The 25,880-nt window shown below is 44.4% G+C and overlaps 1 protein-coding gene across 1 annotated transcript; it reads left to right on the top strand.

Moving 5' to 3' along the window:
• The first annotated feature begins 972 nt into the window (after positions 1 to 972).
• On the top strand, positions 973 to 25,615 carry LOC118831377 (inter-alpha-trypsin inhibitor heavy chain H4-like). The gene is made up of 20 exons (XM_036738698.1): positions 973 to 1,069; positions 1,829 to 1,989; positions 7,838 to 7,942; positions 8,226 to 8,388; positions 8,614 to 8,724; positions 9,335 to 9,463; positions 10,194 to 10,310; positions 10,552 to 10,720; positions 11,294 to 11,419; positions 14,374 to 14,555; positions 14,860 to 15,045; positions 20,080 to 20,219; positions 20,527 to 20,681; positions 20,917 to 20,973; positions 22,222 to 22,281; positions 22,589 to 22,786; positions 23,328 to 23,508; positions 23,811 to 23,962; positions 24,693 to 24,792; positions 25,388 to 25,615. Exons 1-20 carry the CDS (start codon positions 989 to 991, stop codon positions 25,482 to 25,484), a joined length of 2,670 nt encoding a protein of 889 aa, XP_036594593.1. The 5' UTR covers positions 973 to 988; the 3' UTR covers positions 25,485 to 25,615.
• The last annotated feature ends 265 nt before the right edge of the window (positions 25,616 to 25,880 follow it).

Below are 25,880 nucleotides of genomic sequence, written 5' to 3'. Positions count from 1 at the left end.
GCAATGTCACAAAAACCTGGAGAGAAGTGAGTATTCAAGAGAAGAAGGTGGTCAACAGTATCAAAGCCTAAGGGGAAGGCAAGGACAACGGGCATTGAGAAAAGGCCATCAGTTTTGGCAACCAAGAGATCATTGACAGCTTTGGAGAAGGCGGTCACAGTTGAATGATGAGGTCAGGAACCATATTGTAGAGGGTTTAGGAGAGACTAAGAGGAGAGGAAATAGAGGCACCAATTATGGAAAGCTTTCTGGAGTGGTTTAGTCATTAAGGGGAGTAGAGATACAGGGTAACAGCTACTGGAAATGTTCAGCTAAAATAAGAAGTTTTTTAAGGATAGGAGAAGAAGTTAGCATGTTTGTAGGAAGCAGAGGAGGCAGTGGACAGAGAAAGATTGAAGTTTAGTGACCTATGGTCTTATGGGATGCAGAACCACTAAGAACCTTGAACCTAGAGAGCTTCCTCTATGAGGAATAACAATCCTGTGAGCTGGGAAGTGGCTTCTGGTGTTATGAATATTTCTGAACATAAGTGAATTGAATTGATTTTGATACTACTCTCTTCTTAATTTTTATTGAATACATGGCTTCTTATTCCTTTTATCACCTTCTCCTCTCTCTCTCGGTGTTACCCAACCCAAATACTGGAGTTGAGAAAGTTGTAGTGGGCAGACCCAGAAAGGGGAGGTCTCTGGGTGAGATGATCTGCGCCTATAGGGGCAAAGAGAGAAACTATGCTAGGTCTTCCACTCCGAGTGTGTAGGGAAGGGGGGGAGGTATTTCCCAATAGATCAAAGGCCCTCTGGGAGGAGGGTATTGGCAGCTTATCATGAGCTGTTGGCTGCATTTGGCCAGTAAATACACATTACCTTGGGGCCAGCTTCCTGGAATCTATAGGAGTAGTGGGAGGGAAGGGAGCCAGGGGAGAACTGGGAGAGGGATGAGTTACTGATTCTAAATCCTGGCCCCTCCCTATCCCTGCATAGTCAAAATGGAGCCTGCAGCTCATGCCCTGCTACTCCCCATTCTCCTTCTTCTTCTGGCCTCCCTCAGCCCCATCATTGCCCAAGAGGTACCTATCTGTGCTCATGAACATGTATGACTATATGTTTATGAGAGTGTGCATGTACAAATGTGTGACTGTGGACATTTGTGGATATATATGAATATAAGACAGTATGAATGTGTTTTAGAGGACTTGGGGGAGAATGTCATGGACCTAGGAATAGACATCTGATAATAAGTGTGTTCCAGACATTGTGGGTAGTGCTAAATGTTGCAGGAGTTTATTGGGTTGCCTTTACCTCTCTACCTCTGTAGAAAGAATCAGAGCAGAGCTTCCATAGAGTTTGGGTGGGTGGGGGAGGTCGGTCTACGGACAGGGAAAAGCTCTGGCATAAACCCTGGACATGTGACCTGGCCCTACCTTTCTTACTGAGAGAATTGCAGTCTCTTAGGAAAGAGAAAGGAAAAGTTCTGAAGGTTTCACCTTCAGTCTTTCACCTCTTATGCTGCCATTAGCCCTTGATGAGAGATTAGAATAAAATTTCATTCTTCCCATCTTCAAGAGAAAGAGACTAAGGTCCAGCGAGGTTTGACTATTTTCCCCAAGTCACCCAGAGCTAGATTCCAAACACATCCCAGCTTTCTATGCCAAAATACGTTCCTGATTTCCCATTCCCAGGTTTTAAACGATATTGCATCTGTACTTTGCCACTGGATGCCTAGGGTGTACAGTGGGACTTGTGAATAGGTTGGCTAGGGTTAGTGAAGGGGAAAACTATCAAATATTCTCCCATTTTGTTTCCCTATTCTGGCAATCCCATTCTAGGATGGCATTGATCTCTACAGTCTCACTGTGGACTCCAAGGTCACAATGCGCTTTGCCCATACCACCATCACCAGCCGTGTCGTCAATAAGGCAAAAGAGGCCCAAGAGGCTATCTTCCAGGTGGAGTTGCCCAGAAGAGCCTTCATCACTAACTTCTGCATGTAAGTACTCATTTATGCCTATTCAATTTCATCTTGTTAGTTTCATCTCACAACTTTTTGGGGTATGTGCTGCAGATATTGGTATCCACATTTTACAGGTAAGGAAACAGGCTCAAAAAAATTAAGTGATTTGCCAAAGAACACCCTGTAAGAAAATGCATTGACTGATCCTGAACATAGATCTAATTCTAAGTAAAGTGCTTTTTCTTCTCCGTGAGGCTGCCTCCAGATCACAAAACTGGTACAGAGGCAGGATAGAGCCATAGTGAAGGATGCCAATTTTCTCTACATGTTCAAGATGTCTTTTTCACTAGAAGCAGGCTATCTAAGAAATTCTTCATTTGCCTGAAACTTTTAATCACCCTGTTCTGTTCAATATTTCTAACAATGACTTGGATGAAGACACAGATGACATTTGACACCTTTGCAGGTGGCAGACACCTGAGAGGGATAGCTAAATATATTGGACAACAGAAGAATCAAGATTCAAAATGATCACTATGGCTTTAAAAATAGGCTGAGACTGACAATATGAAATTTAGTGAATATTTTGAAACGTGAATCAAAAAAAAAAAATCAGCTAAACAAAGACAGGGTGAGGATTAAATGACAAAAATCACCTGAGATTCCAAGATCAACAGAAATCAACATGGTAGCCCAAAATGATGACACAATATTCAGCTATATTAGGGGAAGCATTGGTTCCATAATGAAGTGGAAGGTAATTTTGTCTTTTCTTTTGGTCAAATCACATCTGGAGAATTGTTTCTACTTGTGGGAACCACATTTTAGAAAGGACATTAATAAGCTGATACATATCCAGGCCACCCAGGATGGAGGAAGTGGAGAAGAGGAGGGCAGGGGGAGGGGGAGGGGGAAGGAGAAGAAGGAAAAGGAAGAGAAGGAGGAGGAGGAAGAGGAAAGAGGAGGGAGAGAGGAGAGAGAGGGAAGGGAAGGGAGAGAGAGGGGAAGGGGAAGGAGAAGAGGAAGGGGAGAGGGGAAGGGGAAGGGGAAACAGGAAACTCTCAGGCATTAAGTTGTCAAAGAAAACGAGCAGCCATTGAAAGATGCAGGAAAGGAGTGGTTAGAGAGGTGGGAGGCAAGGCATGGGAGTGTAATGTCTTTGAAAGGAAGAAAGGAGAAAGCATCTAGCAGATCATAAGATCATAGATTTAGAGCTGAAGAGGATCATAGAGACAATCTGGTCTTATCCCCTCATTTTATAGAAGAGGAAACTGATGCCCAGATGTTAAGTGGGGTAGGGCAAAAGGAAGTAGGGAGGTAGTGGTGTGTGTGTGTGTGTGTGTGTGTGTGTGTGTGTGTGTGTGTGTATGTGTGTGTGTGGACCTGCCTAGAACACAGGCGCTTCTCCCTTTCTCCACCCCCCTTTCCTGTTCTCTCTCCTCCTGTCCTGGAGTTGTTTTCCAAACATTTTTTTTGCAATGTTTGCAGTAGATAGAGAACTCCTGGTCCATTCTTCTCCACCTATTCCAGAGCTACAAGAAGAAAGAGGGGGATGAGGGGGAAAGGTGGACCCAAGATAAGTAACAAAAGGAAATGTAAACAGGATAGGAGGGCATTGTCAAGGGTCCTTTGGGGCAGGATAAAGAGGAGACTCAACTTCAAGACAGAAGGGTGGACTCGATTTTGAGATGTCCCTTTAATGTTGCTCCTCATTCCCTAGGTCCCACACAGGTGGGGAACCCACGGCCTCGAGGCCACATGTGGCCCTCTAGGTCCTCAAGTGCAGCCCTTTGACAGGATCCAAACTTCACAGTTTGGCCACACTTGAAGCCTCTGATTGTATATATCTGAGCTGGAGTGGAGTTAGGGAATTAGGAGGGGAAGGGGGAGTCATGTCAGGCCCATGGTTCTGTTGCCTTTACAGTACCTCAGCATCTCTCCAGGATGGGCAATAATTTAATCTACTTGCAAATGAGACCAAAGCCTTTCCAGGACCTGACCCAGCAGAGATACTTAGCCTCGGGATGGGCCACAATAGGCACACCAGCAACATGTAGCATAGGAGCTGGCTTGGATGTAGACTCTCCAGGCTGGAACCCCTGACCAGATCACCTGTTGATCAAACCCTTCTACTGTATAATCCCTCTTCCCTTTGGCTTCAGAAACACCATTCTCTCATGATTCACCTGCCTCTCTGTGTGGAGCTAGAAATAAGTTATAGAAGGGCATTGAATCCCTCTCCTTCATTTATATGTATGTACTTGACAAAGTGTTTTATCAATGTTATTTCATTTGGCAGTTAAGTGACTTAATGAAAAGTTTGCTGGACTTGGAGTCAGGGAGATCTGAGTTCAAATCCTGCCTCAGATATGAACTAGCTGTCTGACCGTCAGCAAGTCATTTAACCTCATCTGGAAAAATGAGAAGGTTGAACCCAATGACTTCTAAGGTCCTTTCCAGTTCTAAATCTATGCGTCTACCATCACAAGGTCTGGTCGTGTCTCTTCTTGACTTGCTTTGTTATCTAGGGTCACATAACCTCTCTGGGCTGAGGGCTTTTTATCCTCTGAAACAGGAAATTAGGGAAATGTTTGTCTTAAGCTTACCCACAGCAGAGATGCAGCTGGAGGGGGCCAGGATTTTCCTTGGACCCTTAGCTCAGCCTCCAGGGAGGCATAGATCCAGGCCCTAGAAAGGAATTTCAGATAGAAGAAAACCTTAGAGATTCTCTGACCCAAACTCTTCATTTTACAGATAGGAAGACTGAGACTCAGATAAAGCAAAGAACTTGTACAAAGTCTTGGTGACAAGACTAGGAAGATTTCCTACTCTCCTCACTCCTTGGCTCATTTTGGCCCCTAGTTAAATTATAATCTCAATTTAGGGGAGAGGACAAGTCCAGACTCCTTCATACCTCATCCCTAATCCTTGTCTGGTTTGTATAATTCTGATTTTTCTGTGTCTTAGACCCATCAAACCAGTGGCCCTTTTGCATCTGTTTATATATTGCTTTCATGCCAATAATTTACCAGGCATTCTCCTCTATGAAAGTAGATTTTTTTCCCCAGAGAAGTGACCCAAAGACTTGGTTATTCTAGAAACCAGTCTATTAGCTCCTTCATATTTGGAGGTAATAATAATTCATGCTGTATATATCTTGCATATATAATTTTTTGTGTTATTAGTCTCCCTTTTTTGAATGTAAGGTCCTTGATGGCAAGGACTCTGTTTTTGTCTTTCTTTACATTCTGGCACTTAGCATTGTATCTGGCACATTGCAGGCTCTTAATGTTTGTTGATTACAACCAACATCCCCAAATTGGTATTTTATCTTCCCTCTCACTGACTTTGTACTAGTTGTATACCATGCCTAGAATCTCTCCAAACTTATTTCTGCCTCTTAGAATCTCTAGCTTCCTCCCTCTCTCCCTCAGTCTCAATTAGATCTATTCTGCATCCAGAATTATTGTGTATAGCTGTAACTTAGTGAACCATTGTTGTACAACCCTTGGTGCAGGCTATGGGTATGGCCTTGCTGAGTATTACAGGTCTCCTGTGCCTCAGGAGCAGTAGTGGCTCACGCCAGCTCATGTTCTACCTTCTTTGAGGCAACGGGAGACAAGATGTCAATTTGCAATTAACCAGTGAGGAAGTAGAATGTGTATTTAACCCACCAAGTGGAGATGTACTCTTGCCATCAAAAAAGTAGTCGTATGCGGTCCAGTGAAAGTCTCTGAAATCTGGGCAGAACATTCTTTCTATGCACATAGAACAGTCACTCAACTCTGCAAATGGGTACTCTAAGTGGTTGGATCAGAATGAAAACCTGTTTTCTGAATTCAGACTACAGTATGATGAAATGTGGCTCCAAATTATTAGAACATTATAGATCTAATACCCACTCCCACCTAGGCAAGGGGGAGGGGGATAGTTTTTTTTTTCTTTTCTAAGGGACAGCCCTGTGCCACGTGCTGCCTACTAGGAACATAACTCCTGATTATCTGAGAGACTGTGGAATGAGAGGCTGCATACCTTCATAGGGGACTTAATTCAGTTGGTTACAGAAACTTTGAATGGGTGGGGGAGAGAGGAGAAAAGGGTAAGAGAGACAGATAGAGAGGGACAGAGACAGAGAGAGAGAGAGTGAAGAGAGACAGAGACAGACAGACAGACAGACAGACAGAGACAGAGACAGAAAGACAAAAACAGAAATAAACCCCACATGGACCCTCCCGTTGCCCTTACCCCATCTGCAACCCTCATTGTTCAGTCAGCTCCCAGAGCAAGGCTACATCACTTCCTCAGAGTTCTAGGAACAGCCCAGGAAATTGGGTTGTTCTTTTAAATGTTTTCTTTTAAATGAGAGCTTTAGCTGCCATTCCATTGTGTTCTTCCCAATATAAATGCCAATTACAGTTAATATATGCCCCATATCATTGTCTGACCAAGTGATTGTTGTCTCAGTATCATTTAACCAATCAACATCAATTAGATTTCTTTTAAAGAATATACACAATGACTTTAATAACATAAAAGGAAAGAACCAAAAAACCTCAAGCTGAACAAGATGTATTGTCCAAACTCGCCTCCAAACAATAGAGAAGAAAATGCACACCCCTTCTTTGCAGAAGTCAAAGTGTGTAATGGGAAGACTAGCAACAAGAGCGCTTTTCCTATGCACCAGGCTCTGTGCTAAGTGCTTTACAATCATTATCTCACTTGATCCTCACAACCCAACAACCCTGGGAGGCAGGTGCTCTTATTATCCCCATTTTGCAATTGAGGAAATTGAGGCTAACAAGGACTAAGTGCTTTAGCTAGCGACACATAGGCAGCAAGTGTCTGAGGCTGCACTGGACTCCAGGTCCGGTGCTCTGTCCACTGTGCCACTTGGCTGCCATTGAACATCAATTAGCTTTTGCAAAAAAAATATATTTATTGAGAAAATATACAAGAACAGAACTAGAAAATATTTCCCCCAACCAAGGGCACAGTCTCCCCATTCCGCTTCAGTTCCCTGGGGAGAGTGGACTCACACTTATAATGGGTACTCTCATTGAGCAAGCCTCCATTACCAGTGAAAATCCATGGATCCCCACCACACCAGATCTGAGACTTTTCCCAGCTCAATTTTAACCCTTTCCTTTTATAATACACAAGTGAGTAACTTTCCATGGCCATATAGTTTATTAGACATGGCCAAAGTTGGAAAGGTAGTGGATAAATGTTCCATGCTCAGACTGCTACATCCAGTTGCCTCCCAGTCCATCCAACCACAACAGCAGGTCATGGCAAAGGAATAAAGGAAGAGGGGTGTTGCATGAGTGTGTGTGTGTGTGTGTGTGTGTGTGTGTGTGTGTGTGTGTATGTGTGTGTGTGTGTGTCCTAGCCCCTAAGCCTGGATGGACCTTAGAACTTAAACAGCAAGGCAAGGGTGATGAATGGAGGAGTGTCTGTCTTCCCTCCCTTAACTTACCACTCCTCTATGTTCCAGTCCCCTGCAATCTGGATTTTGTCTCAGTGGCAGTGAGACTACAATATTAATCAGTAGCTCGTATTTCTGCTCCAGTTTGGAACTCAGCTCTATCCACCCCAGATACCACAGAGACTGTGAAGCTGCAAATCCAAGAAGTCTGATTCCTAAGTCACATATCACCACATATCAGGCAGTCTCTCTAGAATGAGGAGATTGTTGGTAACCTTAGGGAAAAAGAGAAGTCTCCTACACCCCAGTTCCATTCATCCACTTGACAGCCAAATTAGCTTTTGACAAAGAAATATTTACTTGAAAGGCATAGTAAGAACAAACTTACAAACAATTCCCCCAACCTGAGAGTTATAATCCCACATCACCTCAGTCTCTGTGCTCTTTCTCCCTCCTCAGGATCATTGATGGTGTGACATACCCAGGGGAGATCAAGGAGAAGGCAGCTGCCCAGGAGAAATACAGCTCAGCTGTAGCCAGGGGTCAGAGTGCTGGCATCATCAGGTAATGTCTGTGGCAGGGCTTGGGCTGGGGCAGCCAGGGCATCAGAAAGTCCTGCACAGCCAAGCCCCTGCCTGACAGCACCTCCTGCCCTGCCTGTTCAGGCTGCGGCCACTTTGCCATCAGCCTCTACGTGGCCAATCACCTGCCTGAGAGCACCTCCTGCCCTGCCTGTTTAGGCTGTGGACACTTTACCATCAGCCTCCACATGGTCAAGCTCTGCCTAAGCTCCCCATGCCCACTCTGTCTATTCCCAATGGCACTAAGTAGCCAACCTCCCACCCAGGGCCACAGGGAGGAATCTGGAGCAGTTCCAGGTGTCTGTCAATGTGGCTCCAACTGCCAAGGTCACCTTTGAGCTGGTCTATGAGGAGCTGTTGAGGAGGCAGCTGGGGAAATATGAGCTAATGCTGAAGGTCCGGCCCCAACAGCTGGTCAAACATCTGCAGGTAACAGGGCTCAACCCTAAGACTCCTCCTCTGGGAAGGCTGCCCTGATGAACTCATTTTACTCCTCACTCCCGCCAAACAGAAGGCTGTTTCCCCTCACCCCTACCTCCCAGCAGGGCCTCCCTGGGGCCAGAGGTTCTTCCTCCTCAGATCAGGGGTTCCCTGAGCAGAGCTCACTCCCTCTTTCAGACTTCTTCTCATGTCTTACCCTCCTTCACCCCATAGATAGATGTCCACATCTTTGAGCCTCAGGGCATCAGCTCCCTGGAGACTGAGAGCACCTTCATGACCAAGAACCTGGCAGATGCCCTTACCATGACACAGAACGAGACCAAGGTCAGACTCTGAGACCTGGGGGAACAGAGTAGAACAGAGTCTGGGCCCTATCCCACATAGCCCAGTCCTCATCCCATCTGATTTCCAGATGCTTGGAGTGTCTCAGACTCTATAGAATGTCAGAAGTGAAGTAGGCTTAAAGTCCAGTTAATCCAACCCTTTGCTATACAAATAGGGAAACTGAGGTCCAGAGAAGAGGTGATTTACCCTAGAGCCTAGTTTCCTCATTCCCTAATTCCAGTGCCTGTTCTCTGGGCTCAGCCCTAGACTGGGGGGAGGAGTCTCTGATCCCCAAATGTAATGGCCAGTAGTCACAACAGGGACAGGAGAAACTGAGGTAGGGTGGGACAGGGATTGGGAAGGTCACTGGGGTTACCAGATTGTCAAGCTCCAGGGAAGGACCACTCAGAGAGTAGAGGCAGTTCAGCTTTTCCGTTGGCTCTTGGCTAAGGCCAGTCCCAGAGAGGGAAGGAGGTCCCAGTGGGAAAGATTATCCACCATGTAGTCCCATGCTGTCTCTCAGATTCTCTAGCTTTGGGGGCACTGGAAGGGCTCATAACTCCTTTTGACCTCTCAGCTAACTCCTCAGCACCAGCTTCTTCTCCTCCAGGCTCACATAGTGTTCAAGCCATCTGTGACCCAGCAGCAGAAGGAGCCCGGGAAGTTGGACACGATTCTGGATGGTAACTTCATTGTGCGTTATGATGTGAACCGGGCCACTGCTGCAGGGGACATCCAGGTGAGGAGGGCTGCAAGGCTCTGGGAACCCTGTGGGAAGGAGGCAGCTGCCAAGCCCTTTCCATCCTTTGACTCTAGCAGCGCCAATGACCTTTGGGGAACCAATCCATCCAAGGTGCTGAGCTTTCTACGAAGTAGCTTTGTGGGGAGATACCAGAGGCGCATTCCAGGGCCCTGCCCTGAAGGAATCCCCAGTCTGAGAGAGACAGGACATCTCTACCTTAGTGTGCATTTCCATTTTATCTACAGACACTGCTTGCTGTGTGTCTCTAAGTAAATTCCCTCCTGTGCCTGGCTCTTAGTTTTTTCCTCTAAGCAATGAATACTTGTATTAGATGGTCCCATAGTCACTTCACCTCACTGATGTGAATCCATGTTGTGATCTGTTAAATGGTGATAGTAGCCCTCATGTGACCTACCTTGGAGGAACTATCTTTTTAAACATTCATATATCATAGGCATGTGAGCTGTTAAGATCATCAGGATAGTAACAAGAGCTCAGGGAATGTTTGCTCAGTTGGCAGGCTTTGGGTAAGATTTAGAGAGAAGCTGGGAGGATACCCCTGGTCTGAGAAGAAGGGAAGGATTCAAGGAGAAGGGAATATCCCATGTTTCATCAGAGTGAGGAAGGGTGGGGACAACAAGCTTGATTCCAAATCTACACGTGGAAAAGGTGGGGAGGTGGGGTATGAGAGGTGTAGCTCTGACCCACAGCTATCTCCACACTGCAGATTGAGAATGGATACTTCGTGCATCACTTTGCCCCAACAGAGCTGCCTACACTGCCTAAGAATGTGGTCTTTGTCATCGACAAGAGCGGGTCCATGTCTGGTAGGAAGATTAAACAGGTAAATGGTCCGCTTCAGACAAGGGAAGACTCAAGTTCAGCACAAGTTGCTACTTTGTTCCTCTGCCCCTCTGATGCCCCTTTTCTATCAGCCTCAGGCCCAGAGCTGACCTCACCTCTGCCACTATGTATGGGAGAATGGTGTATGTGGGAGGAGCACCACGTCCTCCGGCTTGAGCTGCTATTGCTAAGCATTCTGCCCCATCTCTCCTTCCTGCTTTTTGATTCTCCTTTCCTCTTAGACTCAGGAAGCTCTGGTAAAGATCCTGAGTGATCTAAAGCCAGGGGACCAGTTTAACTTGGTCACCTTCAGTGGGCTTGTGACCCAGTGGAAACCAGCACTCCTTCAGGCCTTAACTGAGCATGTGGAAGAAGCCAAGAAATTTGCCCACAGTATACAGGCACATGGATGTGAGTAAAGAATCAGGGCCCCAGAGGGTGGGCAATATGGCATGTCTCACGTCTCCTAGCCTGCCTGATTAGCTGAAAGTTTGGGAGGAATCTAATCTGGGAGATCTGTTAAAATAGGATTCACTGAACAGCTATGGAGAAGAAAGCTGCCCTGGCCCTATTTCCCAACCTCATTAACCCGAAAGGACAATCATTTACTTTGTGATCTACACCCCTCCCGAAACTCTCCGAGCCCCTCTTCTGATCCCCCACCCACAGTAAAACTCACTGCCTAAAGCTAGACTGACAATCTAAATAGAATCCAAGTATTAATTTCAAGTTATTCTCTGTTCATTGAAGCAAGCTCCTGACCAGGTCCTGCAAAATGATCAAATATCCTCCTCTGACCTGGCCTGGTCTCTTGGCCACCCTCCCTTTCTGACCTGTCTCTCAGCTTCCAACCTCCATCATTCTCTGCTGTCCTTCTGCTTCTGGACAAGCCTCCATCCCTCTCTCCCTCCCAGGCCTCCCATCATCCACCTGTCTCAGCTGGTACCGAAGCTGAGACAGGTGTGAGCAGATTTCTCTCCCCAGCAACCAACATCAATGAGGCTGTCCTTGTGGCTGTGAAAATGCTGGATGAGAGCAACAGGAAGGAGCAGCTGCCAACAGGGAGTGTCTCCATGGTCATCCTGCTCACTGATGGGGATCCCACTGAAGGTGAGGTGGGGGTGGGGAGGACTCTTTCTGCTTGGTCGCCAACTTCCTGGGGGATTCCTTAATGGTCTATGTGTGCTGGGGGCTCTTGTTCTGGGATCCCTTTCCCAAGGTAAGAGAGTAGTAGTTTAGGGGAGACAGAGGAGGAAAAGATTCTGGTCCTTCACTCAGAATGCACACAGTCTAGGAGAAACAGAAGAGAATTAGATCTGGCCCTTGCTAGTAAGGAATTCCTGGCCTGAGTGAGCGGATGAGATACACATGGCAATGAAGAAAAGGACGAAACAAGACAGACAGAGGGCTCAGGTGTGTGGTCCTATCCCTAAGCTCTTCAGGAGACCAGAAGAGGGGTGACAAAGTTAGAGAAAGTCTCATGTAGTGTACTTCAGAGAAAGCATGTTGGAAAGGGCAGCTGTCTGTGAATCAGGAGTCCTTGGTGCTAACCCCACCACGCCACTAATTCTCCAGATGGCCTTGGACAAGACAAAAGCTCTGGGCCTCAGCTTTGCCATATTCACCCTGAAGGAATCATGCTCCTTCAAGGTTTGAGGGAGAGGGCATTATGGAGGAGATTCCTGTTCAGATAGATAAAGGTAGAATAATCTAAGTAAGAGTAGAAAGAGGACTGGCTGTAAAGTTAGAGCACCTGGCTTCCAATCCCACCTCTGACACTATCTGTGTGATTTGTGGCAAGTTCCTTTGTCTCCAAAAGTCTCAGCTTTCACTGAAAAGTGAGAGGCTTGAATTAGATAGCCCTAATGGCTCTTTCTTCTCTTGTTCTACCACCATCCTTCTCCCTACCCACCCCACCCACAGCATAAAAAAGTCTTCATTTATTAGATTTAGCAAAGTTTACATTTAGGAAACTCAACTATTGCCTCTATAAGAAATCAAAGGTTAGGGTTAGAGTTCTGTGTTAAAGTATTCCATGAAGCTGAATATTTGAGGCACCAGGAAGATCAAGCTTGAAATGCACAGTGTTTGACTTAGCATGAAAGGCTTTTCCTCAGTGTGACATCACTTGCTTTCACTAAGCATCCGCATTTCTCCTGAATTTGTGTTTGCATGTCAAATTTCCTATTCAGCTCTAGTCTTTTCATTAGAAATGCTTAAAAGTCCTCTGTTCCCATAAATACCCATTGTTGTCCTTATGGGATTATATACATCTATTTAGAGTACAACATTCTTAGGCATAAGCCTTTTGAAAACTTAAATTACAAGATATCCTCTCATTTACGGGAAAAGCTGACAAGTCTTGTACGATCCTTTCTGTGGTTCCTTGGTGCTTGAACTGGTTCTTTCTGGATGTTTGAAGTGTGTTCTTTGATACAGGAGTTCTAGCTTTGGGCTATGCTATTACTAGAAATTTTTCTTTTGGAGTTTCTTTTAAGAGGTGATTGGTGGATGCTTTCTATCTTTACATTGCCTAGTGGTTCTAATAAATTTTTGGTAGTTTTTTTTTAAAATGATTCCTTGAAATATAGTGTCCAATATTTTTAAAATATGGTTTTCAAGGAGTTTTATGATTCTGCAATGAACTCACCTTGAATTGGTTTCTAGGTCCATTATTTTTAATATGATAGCTTACATTTTCTTCTATTTGTTCCAATATTTTTTTTTGCTGTCTCATAAGGTTGCTGAATTCTGTTTGGTCTATTTTAGTCTTTAGGGAATCCCTTACTTGGGTAAGTTTCACCATTTTGTCTTCTAAGCTTTTTACTCTCTTTCCAATTCTTTCTTCCAGAGTTTTTACTTCGTTCACCCCCTCTTGCTTAATTTCTCTCAGGTATTCATGCAGTCCTTGTGGAATATGCATTTTTCCCCTTTGAGTGTCTGCTATTAGCAAGTTTCTTTCTTTTTCTTCGGTAGGATTTCTAGATTTGCTGAATTTTTTTTTAGTAGTCTGTGTCTTCTGGGGTTTACTAATCTCTCCAGCTTTAGTTGCTGAACTGGGGCTTTGTACCAGGAGCAGGCTAAATATCCTGCTGAGGTTGTTGTTGTTTTTGGAAGGAGGACTGTGTAGGACTTGGTCCTGCTTAAACCCACCCTGAATCACCTCAGTTCCTATGCTGATCTCCTCCCAGATTTAGATATTTCCCCCTCCTTGATCTTTGAAGTTCAGGTTTCTGAATCTCCAGGGCCCTCTCTGGCATCTCAGAAGAAGCGATTAGGGATCTCCAGAGCCCTGGAGTATCCAGGTTCCAAGCTATACTCATAGTAAATCCTGCTCCACGTACACAAATCACTCCTGCTCCTTTTGGGACTTTTTGGGGAGCCTAGTGCTCTTGATGCCTCCAGACAGAAAACATTGTGGGCAGCACTGGTCTTAGGGCCTTCTCTGGTCCCACTGGAAGACTACTAACTTGTCTGCCTGTGCTAGTGGCCCTCTTTCTTATTGTCCATGGGTTGTTGACCGACTTTTTGTATAGTTCTAGGATAAGTAAAGGCACTTACTGAAGTTTCTCATTGGATTTCTTGATTGTTATTCGATCTGGAGTGAATTTCAGGTTTTTGCTGGAGTAGGTGTGGGAGAGCTAGGTAACTGGCTTCCTTTCAAGCAGCCATTTTGGACTTAAGTTCTAGTTGAAAATTCATCTCAGGACCTCTCTGGGCCTCAGTCTTACCATCTTCACTCTGAAGTGGGGTTATCGTGGAGGGGATTCCTGCTCATATGGAGATGGAGGCATCAAGGTACACAGGAAAGAATACTGGCTATGCAGAAGACTTGTATTCAAATCCCTCCTCTGATACTCCTTGTGAGCCATGACAAGCCACTTGGCCTCTGTGAGCCTCAGTTCCCTCATCTATAAAATGAGGGGCTTAGAGTAAGCAGTTAGTCTCAGAGGTCCCTCCCAGCTCTGACATTCTAAGATTCTAGCTTAATACTCCCCTGCTGAATACCTAACCAATATTTCTCTCTTCCCTCCCGGCCCATTCATTGGCTTCTGTTGCTATAGGGGAGAAAGATCCCCAGAAGATTCAGGAGAATGTGAAGGTGGCTATTGAGGGCCAGTACTACCTCTACTGCCTGGGCTTTGGCTTTGATGTCAACTATGCTTTCCTGGAGAAGCTGGCCCTGGAAAATGGTGGGGTGGCCCGGCGCATCTATGAGGACTCAGATGCTGACCTGCAGCTCCAGGTACCATCAGCTGGCCTTTGGGATCCCATGAGGAGACCTCCCAGGGGAGGTCGTGAGTACCCTTTTATCTGTGGGACACTGTGTCAGGTACTGGGGAGTGGAGGAGTTACCACTTGATTCTTGTGTGGCTATGGACAAGTTGTTTTCCACCTGTAGACTTTACTCTTCCTTTTTGTCCAATGAAGGAGTTAATTGGACCAGACTGTTCCTAAAACCCTGTCTAGCTCTAAAGTCCTATGAATCCCAGGCAGCAGTGGGGACACTGCACCTCAGTCTGCCCTATCCTTTCCCCTCCCTCCCAAAGGACTTTTACCAGGAGGTTGCCAACCCACTGCTGACCATGGTGAAGTTCCAGTACCCAGAAAATGCTGTGGAGCATCTCACTCAGGACAACTTCAGGGTCTTCTTCAAGGGTTCTGAGCTAGTGGTGGCCGGGAAGCTCCAGCCCCAGGTCCAGGATTTGCTCTCAGCCAAAGTCAACTCTCAGTCGGTGAGTGAAGCCCAGAAATCCTTAGATGGGAAAGCCTTGGCTTGAGGGCCAGGAGACCTGGGTCCTAGTCATGGCTGTGCCTCTGCCTGAAATTAATCAATCTATTCATCAGCCAGTTCTTCCTAAGCCACAAGAATTCCTTTCCCCTTTTTGTGCCAAGGTCTGTGCCCCTCATTGATGGCTTAGTGTGGAGAGAAGTAGGTGCAAATACTATTCTCAAGGAGCTCAGAGTCTTGAGACAGAGGGATGAGAGGAGGTGAAGAAGGACCCAGGCCCAGCCTTCAAGGGGTGGACAGTTTGGCAGACCAAATGTAGCTCCTAACCTCGGGCAGCTGACATTCTGTGAGAAGTGAGTAGAAACTGGGACCTGTCTTTAGCAAGCTAAAGGAGATGGAGAAGAAGCAGTTTCTGTTTTCAGAGAGCTTATAGTCTGAGAGAGACATCACTCACCAACGAGTCCACTGGAGAATGACAGAGTAGAGGGCAATCAGTGGCTACAAAGTCTGAGGAGAGAGAAGTCAAGGATGGAGTAGATACTAAAGGCCTCCTTGGAGAGAGAGGACTTGAGCTGAGTTTTTTAAGGATTAGTAGGATCTGTAAAGATAGAGGAATTAGACCTAGATCTTAGGGGTCAGATCTTTGTCCAGTAACCATCACTGCCTTTCCCAGAACATATTATGAAAAAATATTTGTGTGCATTTAGGAAGGGAAGAAGCAAGAGCAGGTAGGTACTCTGTACTAAGACCACTAAGTAAAAGCACTAATTGTAGTGTGGGTTAAGAATAGGCCATATCAGACTGACTTCATCTGAATTGTAGGTGAGGGGGTGGAGATATTGTAGATGGTACTCCTACTCAGATACGGGTTGGATTTGATTTGCCTTGAAGTCTTCCAACTGAGATTCCATGGTTGAATTGCATTCTCTGTAAGAGGAGAATTAGGGGAGACAAAGGGAAATATTAGAGAGTATGGACAAAGCCAAGCCCAAACATTCCTTTGTTCAGGATAGACTGGTTCAGTGTGATCCATCAAGGCCATTGGGTAGAAGAAGAAGAGACATGGATAGCAAGTTCCTGGGCTGGTGACCCATACCAAGGTTTGGGAGGAAGAGAAGACAGTCATATTTGATTCTCAAATGCACCAGAACCAGTAATTTATGGATCTAAGTGGTTAAGACATTAAAGGGGGAAAAGAAAAGACAAGCCAGAGCTTCACAGAAAGAATTTACGGACCTTTCTTAAAAGAACAGGGGAAAGTAAAAATGCAAAGACCTTTTATTTTGTTTTTTTTTTTAGTTGCTTTTATTTCATCAAATAAATTCCAATTACATGTAAATATTTTTAACAACTAATTTTTTAAAATTCGCATTCCGAATTCTTTCCCTCCCTCCCATCCTTCCTAAGAAGGCAAACAATTTGATATCGATTATACATGTAAAGTCATGCAAAACATATTTCCACATTAGCTATATTGCAAAAAAAACCCACAAACAAAATAAAAAAATAAAAATAAAATTTGCTTTTTTAAAAGTGAGCTTCAATCTCATTCAGAGTTCATCAGTTCTCCCTCTAGAGGTAGATAGCAATTTTCATCATGAGTCCTTTGGAATTGCCTTGGATCGTTGTCTTGATCAGAGTAGCTGAGTTTTTCATGATTGATCATCCTTACAATATTGCTATTACTATGTACAGTGTTTTCCTGGTTCTGCCCACTTTACTTTGCATTAGTTCATATAAGTCTTTCTAGGTTTTTCTGAGAACATCCTGTTCATACTTTCTTATGGAATAATAGCAATCCATCACATTCCTATACTACAACCTATTCAGTCATTCCCCAGTTGATGGGCATCCCCTCAATTTCCAATTCTTTTCCTCCACAAAAAAGAGCTACTATAAATATTTTTGTATGTATAGGTACTTTTCCCTTTTCTTTGATCTCTTTGGGATACAGACCTAGTAAATGGTCAAAGGGCATACATAGTTTCATAGCCCCTTGGGTATAGTTCCAAATTGTTCTCCAGAGTATTTGGACTAATTCACAACTCCAGCAATAGTGCATTAGCGTCCCAATTTTTCCACACTCTCTCCAGCATTTGTCATCTTTTTCCTGTCATGTTAGTCAATCTGATAATTGTGAGGTAGTATCTAAGAGCTGTTTCAATTTGCATTTCTCTAATCAACAGTGATTTAGAACCCTTTTCATATGATTGTAGATAGCTTTGATTTCTTCTTCTGAAATCTGCCTATTCATATCTTTTGACCATTTATCATTTGGGAAATGGCTCTTATTTTTATAAATCTGGCTCAGTTTCCTATGTATTTGATAAAGAAGCCTTTATCAGAGAATCTTGCTATAAATTCCCCCCCACCCCAGTTTCCTATTTTCCTTCTAATCTTAGTTATATTAGTTTTGTTTGTGCAAAAGCTTTTTAATTTCATATAATAAAATTATCTATTTTACTTCCCTAATTCGAATTCTCTCTATCTCTTGTTTGGTCAGAAACTCTTTCCTTATTCATAGGTCTGATAGGTACATTTTTCCATGCTCCTTTAGCTTCCTTATGACATCACTCTTTATGGCCAAATCATTTATCCATTATGACCTCATCTTAGTACACAGTGTGAGATGTTAATCTATACCTGTTTTCTGCCAAACTGTTTTCTAGTTTTCTGAACAATTTTAGTCAAATGTTGAGTTCTGACCCCAAAAGCTTAGATCTTCAGGTTCATCAAAGACTAGATTACTGTGGTCATTTGTAACCATTCATAGTTTATAGAATCTATTCCACTGATCCACCAGTCTGTTTCTTAGCTGACAGCAAATTGTTTTGATGATTACCACTTTGTAATATAATTTGATACCCAGGACCACTAGGCCACCTTCCTTAACATTTTTAGTGATCCCCTTGATATTCTTGACCTTTTGCTCTTCCAGATGAATTTTATTACTATTTTTTCCAGCTCTATAAAATAATTCTTTGGTAGTTTGATTGGAATGGCACTGAATAAGTAAATTAACTTAGGTAGAATTATCATTTTTATTATATTGCCTTGGCCTACCCATGAACAATTAACATTTCTCCCATTGTTTATCTTTATTTATGTGAAGAGTCTTTTGTAAATCCCTGGGTTTGTCTTGGCAAGTAGACTCCCAAGTCTTTTATATTGTCTGCAATTATTTTAAATGGAACTTCTGTTTTACTTCTTGCTGCTCAGTTTCATTGGTAGTATATAGAAATGCTGATGATCTATGTGGATTTATTTTATAACCTGCAACTTTGTTGAAGTTGTTAATTATTTCAACTAGTTTTTTAATTGGTTCTCAAGGAGTATCTGTAAAGAGGTATAGTTTTATTTCCTCATTGCCTATTTTCATTCCTTCACTTTCTTTTTCTTGTCTTATTGCTATAGCTAGCATTTCTAGTACAATAGTGAATAATAGCGGTGATAATGGCCATCCTTGCTTCACTCCTGATCTTATTGGGAAAGTTTCAAGTTTATTCCCGTTACAGATAATGCTTGCTCTTGGTTTTAGATAGCTATCACTTATCATTTTAAGAAAGGCCCCATTGATTCCTATGCTTCCTTGTATTTTTAATCTGAATGTGTATTGTATTTTGTCAAAAGGTTTTTTGCATCTATTGATATAATCATAGGGTTTTTGTTGTTTTCATTACTGGCATGCTCAACTATGCTGGTAGATATCCTAATATTGAACCATCCCTGCATTCCAGGCATAAATTCCATCTCACCATAGTGTACGATCATTGTGATATATTGCTGTAATCTCCTTGCTAGTATTTATTTAAAATTTTTGCATTGATATTTATTAAAGAAATCAGTCTATAGTTTTGTTTTTTACATTTCTTATTTAAAGTTTTCAGTTCCAAATTCTATCCCTCCCTCCTTCCTTTCCCTTCTCCCTCCCTGAGACAGTAAGCAATCAGATATAGGTTATATGTGTACAATTATGTAAAAATTTCTATATTTGTCATTTGGCACAAGAACGCTTGAATAAAAGAGAAAAAATGAAAGAAAGAAAGTTAAAAATAGCCTGCTTCAGTGTGTATTCAAACAATATCAGCTCTTTCTCTGAAGGCAGATAGTATGCTTTATCATTAGTCCTTTAGGATTGTCTTAGAATCAGATCATTGTATTGCTGAGAATAGCTAAATCACTCACAGTTCTTCATCGAACAATATTGCTGTTACTGTGTACAATGTTCTCCTGGTTCTGTTCACTTCACTTTGCATCAGTTCATGTAGGTCTTTCTAGGTTTTTCTAAAATCATCCTGCTTGTCATTTCTTATTAATATTCCATTACAATCATATACCACAACTTGTTTAGCCATTCTCCAATTGATAGGCATATCCTCAATTTCCGATTCTTTGCCACCACAAAAAGAACTGCTATACATATTTTTGTACAAATAGATGCTTTTCCCTTTTTTTGGATGTCTTTGGGATATAGACCTAGCAGTGATATTGCTGGACCAAAGGGTATGCACAGTTTTACAGCCCTTTGGGCATAGGAACTGGGGCTGTTTGACCTGGAGAAAAGAAGGCTAAACTGTCATCAAGTATAAGAAGGGATAGGACAGGAAAGAGTGATTAATCTGCTTCTGCTTAGAGGCAATGCTGGTGTACTCTAGTGGGGAAAGAATCCTAGCTTTGCTGCTTACCCTACATTACTTTGGGCAGATCATTTAACTTTTCTGGGTCCCATTTTCTTCATCTGTAAAACACAGATCCTGGAATAGGTTACCCCTAAAGTCCTTTGAAATTCTAAACTCTATTGGCCAATGGATGGTAGATATTTAAAATAGCTTTTTGTTTTATGATGAACTAAAATGGTAAAATTAAGTTCATGGAGCCAACAAGCCAGTCAGCAAGGGCCTGAGAGATTGCCTGGAACTGCAGTTCAGTCTTGGTTTGTTGCTGCTCTGTCCAGCTGGGGGGAAGGGGGAGAGGGGCTAGGGCCTGAGCAGAGCCCCAGGCAAATGCCTGGCTTCACCCCCATCTCCCCTCTATTCAGCACACCCAGAACTTCACCTTCCAAACAGAAGTAAATGTTGTGGACAAGGAGAGAGTCTTCCAGAGCCCAAAGTACATTTTCCACAAATTCATGGAGCACCTGTGGGCATACCTGACCATCCAGCAGCTGCTGGAGAAAGCGTGAGTGACCCTTTTCTCCATGACCTTGAGGAAAGCATTGAGGCTCTCTGCAGCTCACCTGGGTCACTGACACCTATGAGTGAGGGTGCTCTTCTCCTCCTGGGCAATCTTTCAGTCTAGCTGTGGGGTAGAGGAGGGATGAGGGATCTGGGTGGGTCTGTTATATCCTGTAAGGGAGAGAGAAGAAGGCCTCTGCCTCATTTCCAAACCAGAGATGCTAGAGTGATGAGCCCCCTTGGGGCCAGAAGGAGCAGAAGAATGATTGATGAGAGGGAAAGGAGCCATCATTGATGGCCTGGACCTTCAGTGTTTCAGCCTCAGGTGATGAGCAGAAGAGCCTGGAGGCTCGAGCCTTGGACCTGTCCCTCAAATTCAGCTTTGTCACTCCCCTCACATCTATGGTGGTCACCAAACCAGAGGGTCAGGAACAGGCCCAGGTGGTTTCAAAGCCAGTGGAAGCAGGTGAGCAGTGGGTGAGTGAGTGGATGGGGGTTTTCTGGAGGTCAGGGGCATTCCCTGAACCAGATTTTTCCAGGTCCTTTAACCTTCACTGCCCAGGTATCCCTCCTGTCCCCCTTTTCTGCCCTGCCCTGAGGGCTCCAGTGCTCTGTTTCTCAGAGAGCTTGGCCGTACTAGGGGCTTTGGGGGTAGAGTCAGGGACAATCTGGGGGCCAACTTCTCTTACCTTTTTTTTCAGATAATAGTCAGTCATTTTCATTTTCACTATCATCACGAAATGCACGAATATCTCAAGGTAAATGATAGATTTCCTGGAGCAGAGCCCAGGAGATACGTGTGGCTGTGTGACTGGGCTTACTCTAGTGGTTAGAGCTTAGTGTGAATGAATTCAAGGAATAAGGATGATTGTTGTGTGGACCAATTTGTCTCCTGACTCAGGCCTCAGATTAAACCCTAGCTTTGAATGTACTGAGCCCTTAATTCAGGCTCAAACTATACCCAGAATCCCCCCAGCAGCATCCCTGACTGGCTCAAACATTTCCAATGATTGGAATCTTACTCTATGTTATTGGTAAGAAAGGGATCCAGTCAAGATATTGTGAATGGTTCTGTGGAACCCATGCCCACTACCTAGAGATAGCTAGGTAGCCCAGTGGATAGAGTGATGGGCCTGGAGTCAGGAAGAACTGACTTCAAATCCAACCTCAGACATTTACTACCTGTTTATTCTTGGGCTGGTCACTTAACTTGTTTGCCTCAGTTTTCTCGCCTATGAAATTAAGATAATAAAAACAAGTACCTCTCAGGGTTATTGTGAAGATAAAATGAAATAATATTGGCAAAGCTCTTGGCATGGTGCTTGGCACATAATAGGCACTAATGTTTATTCCTTTCCCTTCCCCCTTGCTTCAGCATAGATGTCCTGATTTCTTCCTTCAAGAGGTCTTCATTCACCTTTTTCCAGATCATTTAAGGGACCCTTGGTAGAACAGCCCAGGTCATTTTTCTAAGCTTTACGTATGAGGAAAGTGAGCTGTGGGGGAGGTAACTGATTCAGCCAAGGTCATACAGTGAGTTATTGGCAGAAAGAGGGACTTGACCAACATGAGTGAGGTCCTGATGGTCAGGCTGAGAAATATCGCAGGACTCCTCGTCCTCTCTCTGCAACTAGAAGAAAGTATCAAAAGACTGGATTACATAGGCTCAGTGAGGGGATTGTGGTGTATGAAACTGGAGCTGACTTCTCTGGGGAGATGCCTTAGAGATTTTACAGCTAACATGTGTGCGTGGGGTGGGATTGGAGGGAGGGACACTCTGTCTGGACCAGGTCATCATCCATCACCTGGAGTCTGGGCCCTGAGGAAGAGTTCTTGTCCGGTGGTTGAGACATCGTAGGACCCTATTGTCCTTCCTTTGGAGAAGGGCCTCAGTGGAAGAAGCCCCTTCTTTCTTGGACCCTTTCTCTGGGGCATCAGAACACACCTGGCTGCTTTCCCTTGTTTTCCCTTCTTCCCTCATCCCCTCCATGTTTGTCTTCTTCCAGATTCAAAGACTATCAGGAGCAAGTTAGCCTCCAGGTCAAGGCCATCGCCTCGCTTTAAAAGTAAGGCACCCCATGATATTCAGAATAGCCCTTGCTGCTTACCTTTCTCATCTTTTATGTAAGACCCTCTTCAATGCCCAGAGCAGGCACACCATGGACCATTATTATGTATCTTCAGATCCTGTGGCTGGGGAGGATGTTAAGAAGTCAACAGTGTTACATTGGTCCAGTCATTCAGTCTGACTGAGACTAACTTTCTTCATCTGTAAAATGGACACGATGATACTTTGTAGCACCCAGATCACAGGGTGGTTGTGAGGAAAGAATTTTGTAATGTTCACCTGCTATTGTTTTTTTTATTCTTTAGATGTTCAAAGTCGTTATAAAACTGACCTGGAGGAATCACATCACTCAGTTCTGTCCTCTCCTGGTCCAATGGAAAGGGGCCCTCATTTCATCTTGTCACTGCCTAGGCAGAGTAATAACCGTATCCAGGAGGCGCTGTGTGTGGATATCAGGGGGTCATCCCAGACCCCTGTGAATATCCTGTCTGATCCAGTCCAAGGTGAGGGACCATCTACCAGCTCAAACACACACCATTTATGTTCCCTTAGTCTTCTCCCTGTTACACCCATTTGATCCATGTCAGGGAGTCTGCTCTCCTTAAGTCTAGAGCAAGGCTTGGGGAATCAGCTCCTACTCTGTCTCCTCTGAGGAAAGGGCTGCTCTCCTCTCTCTTCCATAGCATGGCTAAACATAGGGTTGTGTACAGGAGGGAAACAAGAAATACTGGCTGATATGAGAAACCAGGTCCACTAGGGGAGGCAGGATCCCTGTAGAAAAAGATTGTGGGCCCTTTACAAAACTATTTACAAATGGACACCAAAGAGCATAGGCCAAGCCTGAAGGAAGAGAGGAAAGGCAGGGGAGAAGATCAATCAGGGCTGGGAGGGCCCAACCCCAGCAGGCTTCCTCAAGAGGACACTAGCTTGCATGGGGAAGGTTTTCCAGAGGGAGATGGTTAATTACCACGGGCTTCCTAAATGAGGTGACTAGTTGCTGTCCTGAGGGCTGCTCTCAACCTTTCTGATCTCTTGGGCTTCTAGACATTGAGGTGACTGGAAAATACGAGGGGAGCACAGATAGGTTTGTCTGGCTCCAGGTGAGCTACAGGAGTCCTGAGGTGAAGGTGCGTGTGACCCAGGACAGCATCGTGGTGACTCGTGGCAGTGGTGGGAAAAGCTCCTCTTACCAATGGCAGGGGACGCTGTACTTGGTGATGCCTGGGTAAGCCTGGGGCTATTAGGGGACTCAGGAGCAGGTAGGGCCTTTAACCCAGGACTGGTCAGCTCTTTGAACCTGCAGAAATGGGCAGGATCCACAGATGCCAGAACTTAAGGCCCCTGGGAGCCTATGGACAAGAGCCAATCCCTACATTTGGGATGGGGGCAGGGTGTCTTCACTTGAACATCTGCTTCCCTTGTACCTAGAGAGGCAGAAATTCCCTTTTCTGACTACTGTGCCCCAGACTTTGAGCTGTCCCCCCTGGGTCTCCCATCTACCTTGCTGAGGGCTTGGTTTCTCAACAGGCTGAAGTTGACCTTGGAAAATGGCCTCTTGCTGCTCAGTGACTCAGACAAAGTCACCGTTGGCCTAGTGTCCTTGGGCCATCCCACTCCTGGATTGCGGCTCTTCCTAAATGATCAAGGTCACTTCTCCAGCCAAGCCAATGGAGTCCTTGGTATGCCCTGGACTCTGAGCACAGCTCTCTGTGGCTCCCTGACCACCTACTTCTCTGTGCCCCTACCTACAATCTTCACTTCTGAGCAAACCGTTTTCTGACCATCAGCCTTATGAACATCCCATCCTGTGACCACAGTCTCCTTTTAACATGCTCTAGCCCTCAGAGCATTCCCTACCCCTACCCATCATCTACCCTCTGTTCATCCCCCTTGAGACACTTAAGATCACCTTTCTTCCATCCCCCTTTTCTGATCCTTTTCTAGATTCACCCAACTCTGATCATCTCCTATCCATCTCACTACCCCACTCTCCGATGATTTGCCCCTTAGCTAATCCCCCCCAAATCTGAATAGTTATTCCCATATTTCAGAAAAAAACAATAAACCCTTATCCCAGTATACATTTAAATGTTATCTCTTTATGGGAATCTGAATTCATTTTCTTATGTCTCTGTTCATCTCTTTTCCAGTCTCCTCTGTGTTTTTCTCTTCCCTCCTTTTGGTTTGTCTTCATTTTCCTCTCCCTCTCCCTGTGTTTCTCTTTCTATCCCTGCAGACCATTCTCTCTGTTCAGATGTTTCTTTCTTGGTCTCTTTGTGTGTGTGCGTGCGTGCGTGTGTGTGTGTGTGTGTGGTGTGTCCCTTTGTGTGTCTCCTGTTCTCTGATTCTCTGTCCCTGTCCCACTGTGGCTCTTTCTCTAACATATCCCCCTGACCTCTTGCTTCTCAGGTCAATTTTACCAGGACTTGCAGTGGGATCCTGCTGGGCCGAGCACAGCTGAAGACAAAAGGGAACTGAGTGTGAGGGGCAAGGAGTATACAGTCACCAGGTAATATGGACAAAGAGTGAGGGTGCCTGAGTTCTGTTCTATCAATCCCTCCCTTCCATACCCTTCCAGTGAACCTCAAGTGTGGGCACCTTATGCCCAAACACAGATCTGGCCACTCAAGGTAGTGGTGGCACCTTTGGCCATGTAACTTCTGAAGATGTGACCCAACAAAGGGGTGCCTTGGCACCTCTAGATAATCCCAAACTCACAGATACTCCAAATAACAAGATGCATGGAGCCTCTTTGAAAACCACAGTTAATTCTTATTACATGTAATAGAAAAAGCTATAGACATAATTGAAATATAGAAATACTCTAGAAATAATTGGATGAGGAAAAAGAGAGAATTAGTAGTAGTAGAAAAGGCACAAATCATTTTAGAAAATAGATAATTCTGACACTACAGGTAATTGAACAAAAAGATGATTAATTGAAAATGAAAGAATGATTATAAAGTAAACAAAACCCTCAAAAAATCAACTGAGGATTTTTCTCTCTCTCTCTCTCTCTCTTTCTCTGTCTCTGTCTCTCCCTGTCTCTGTCTCTATTTCTGTGTCTCTCTCTGTGTGTGTCTCTCTCTCTTTCTGTTTCACAGAAAGCCTGTGATGGATTTTCAAGGAAGCAGAGTTACTACCCCACCACCAACATTCCCATGCTGGACTTTGGAGCAGCCCTTACAAAGTGAAGATTAATGGCCAGCTATGTTTTCCTCTTCTGGTCCCCATGCCTGGTGCTGCCCCTGCCCTTTGCTATTTGTCTATCTGGGACAAATGGGGAGGCAAGAAGAACAGTGAGATATTATAAAGCAGAGGTCATATCAGTACCATTTTGTGTGACGACTCTCATTTCCTGGGGACCAGTGGCAGAAGGCATCCCTAGTTACTGAATCCCACAATGAAGTGTGGAGAGTCATGGGGAGAAGAGGGTTACCTACCTCAGGGACTTGCCCTGGTCCAGTTTGGGATGACACTCTTAAATCTGTAGAACTACAAGGCTAGAACCTTAGAATCTTGAGATCATATCATCTCTGTGCTAGATGGACTTCTGAGGGCATCAGATCCAACCTGGACTTGAGCAAGAATCTCCTT

This window comes from Trichosurus vulpecula, chromosome 9 (genome assembly GCF_011100635.1).
Source record: "Trichosurus vulpecula isolate mTriVul1 chromosome 9, mTriVul1.pri, whole genome shotgun sequence".
NCBI lineage: Eukaryota > Metazoa > Chordata > Mammalia > Diprotodontia > Phalangeridae > Trichosurus > Trichosurus vulpecula.
The sequence above is the reverse complement of the archived record's forward strand: the minus strand, read 5'-3'. Positions and strand labels throughout refer to the sequence as shown.

Bases quoted from the DNA above. Each gene is read 5' to 3' on its own strand.
- LOC118831377 (XM_036738698.1), top strand. From the start codon at position 989: ATGGAGCCTGCAGCTCATGCCCTGCTACTCCCCATTCTCCTTCTTCTT. The intron at 11,420-14,373 runs GTGAGGTGGGGG...CTGTTGCTATAG, and splicing joins TGATGGGGATCCCACTGAAG to GGGAGAAAGATCCCCAGAAG. The intron at 15,046-20,079 runs GTGAGTGAAGCC...CCCTCTATTCAG, and splicing joins CCAAAGTCAACTCTCAGTCG to CACACCCAGAACTTCACCTT.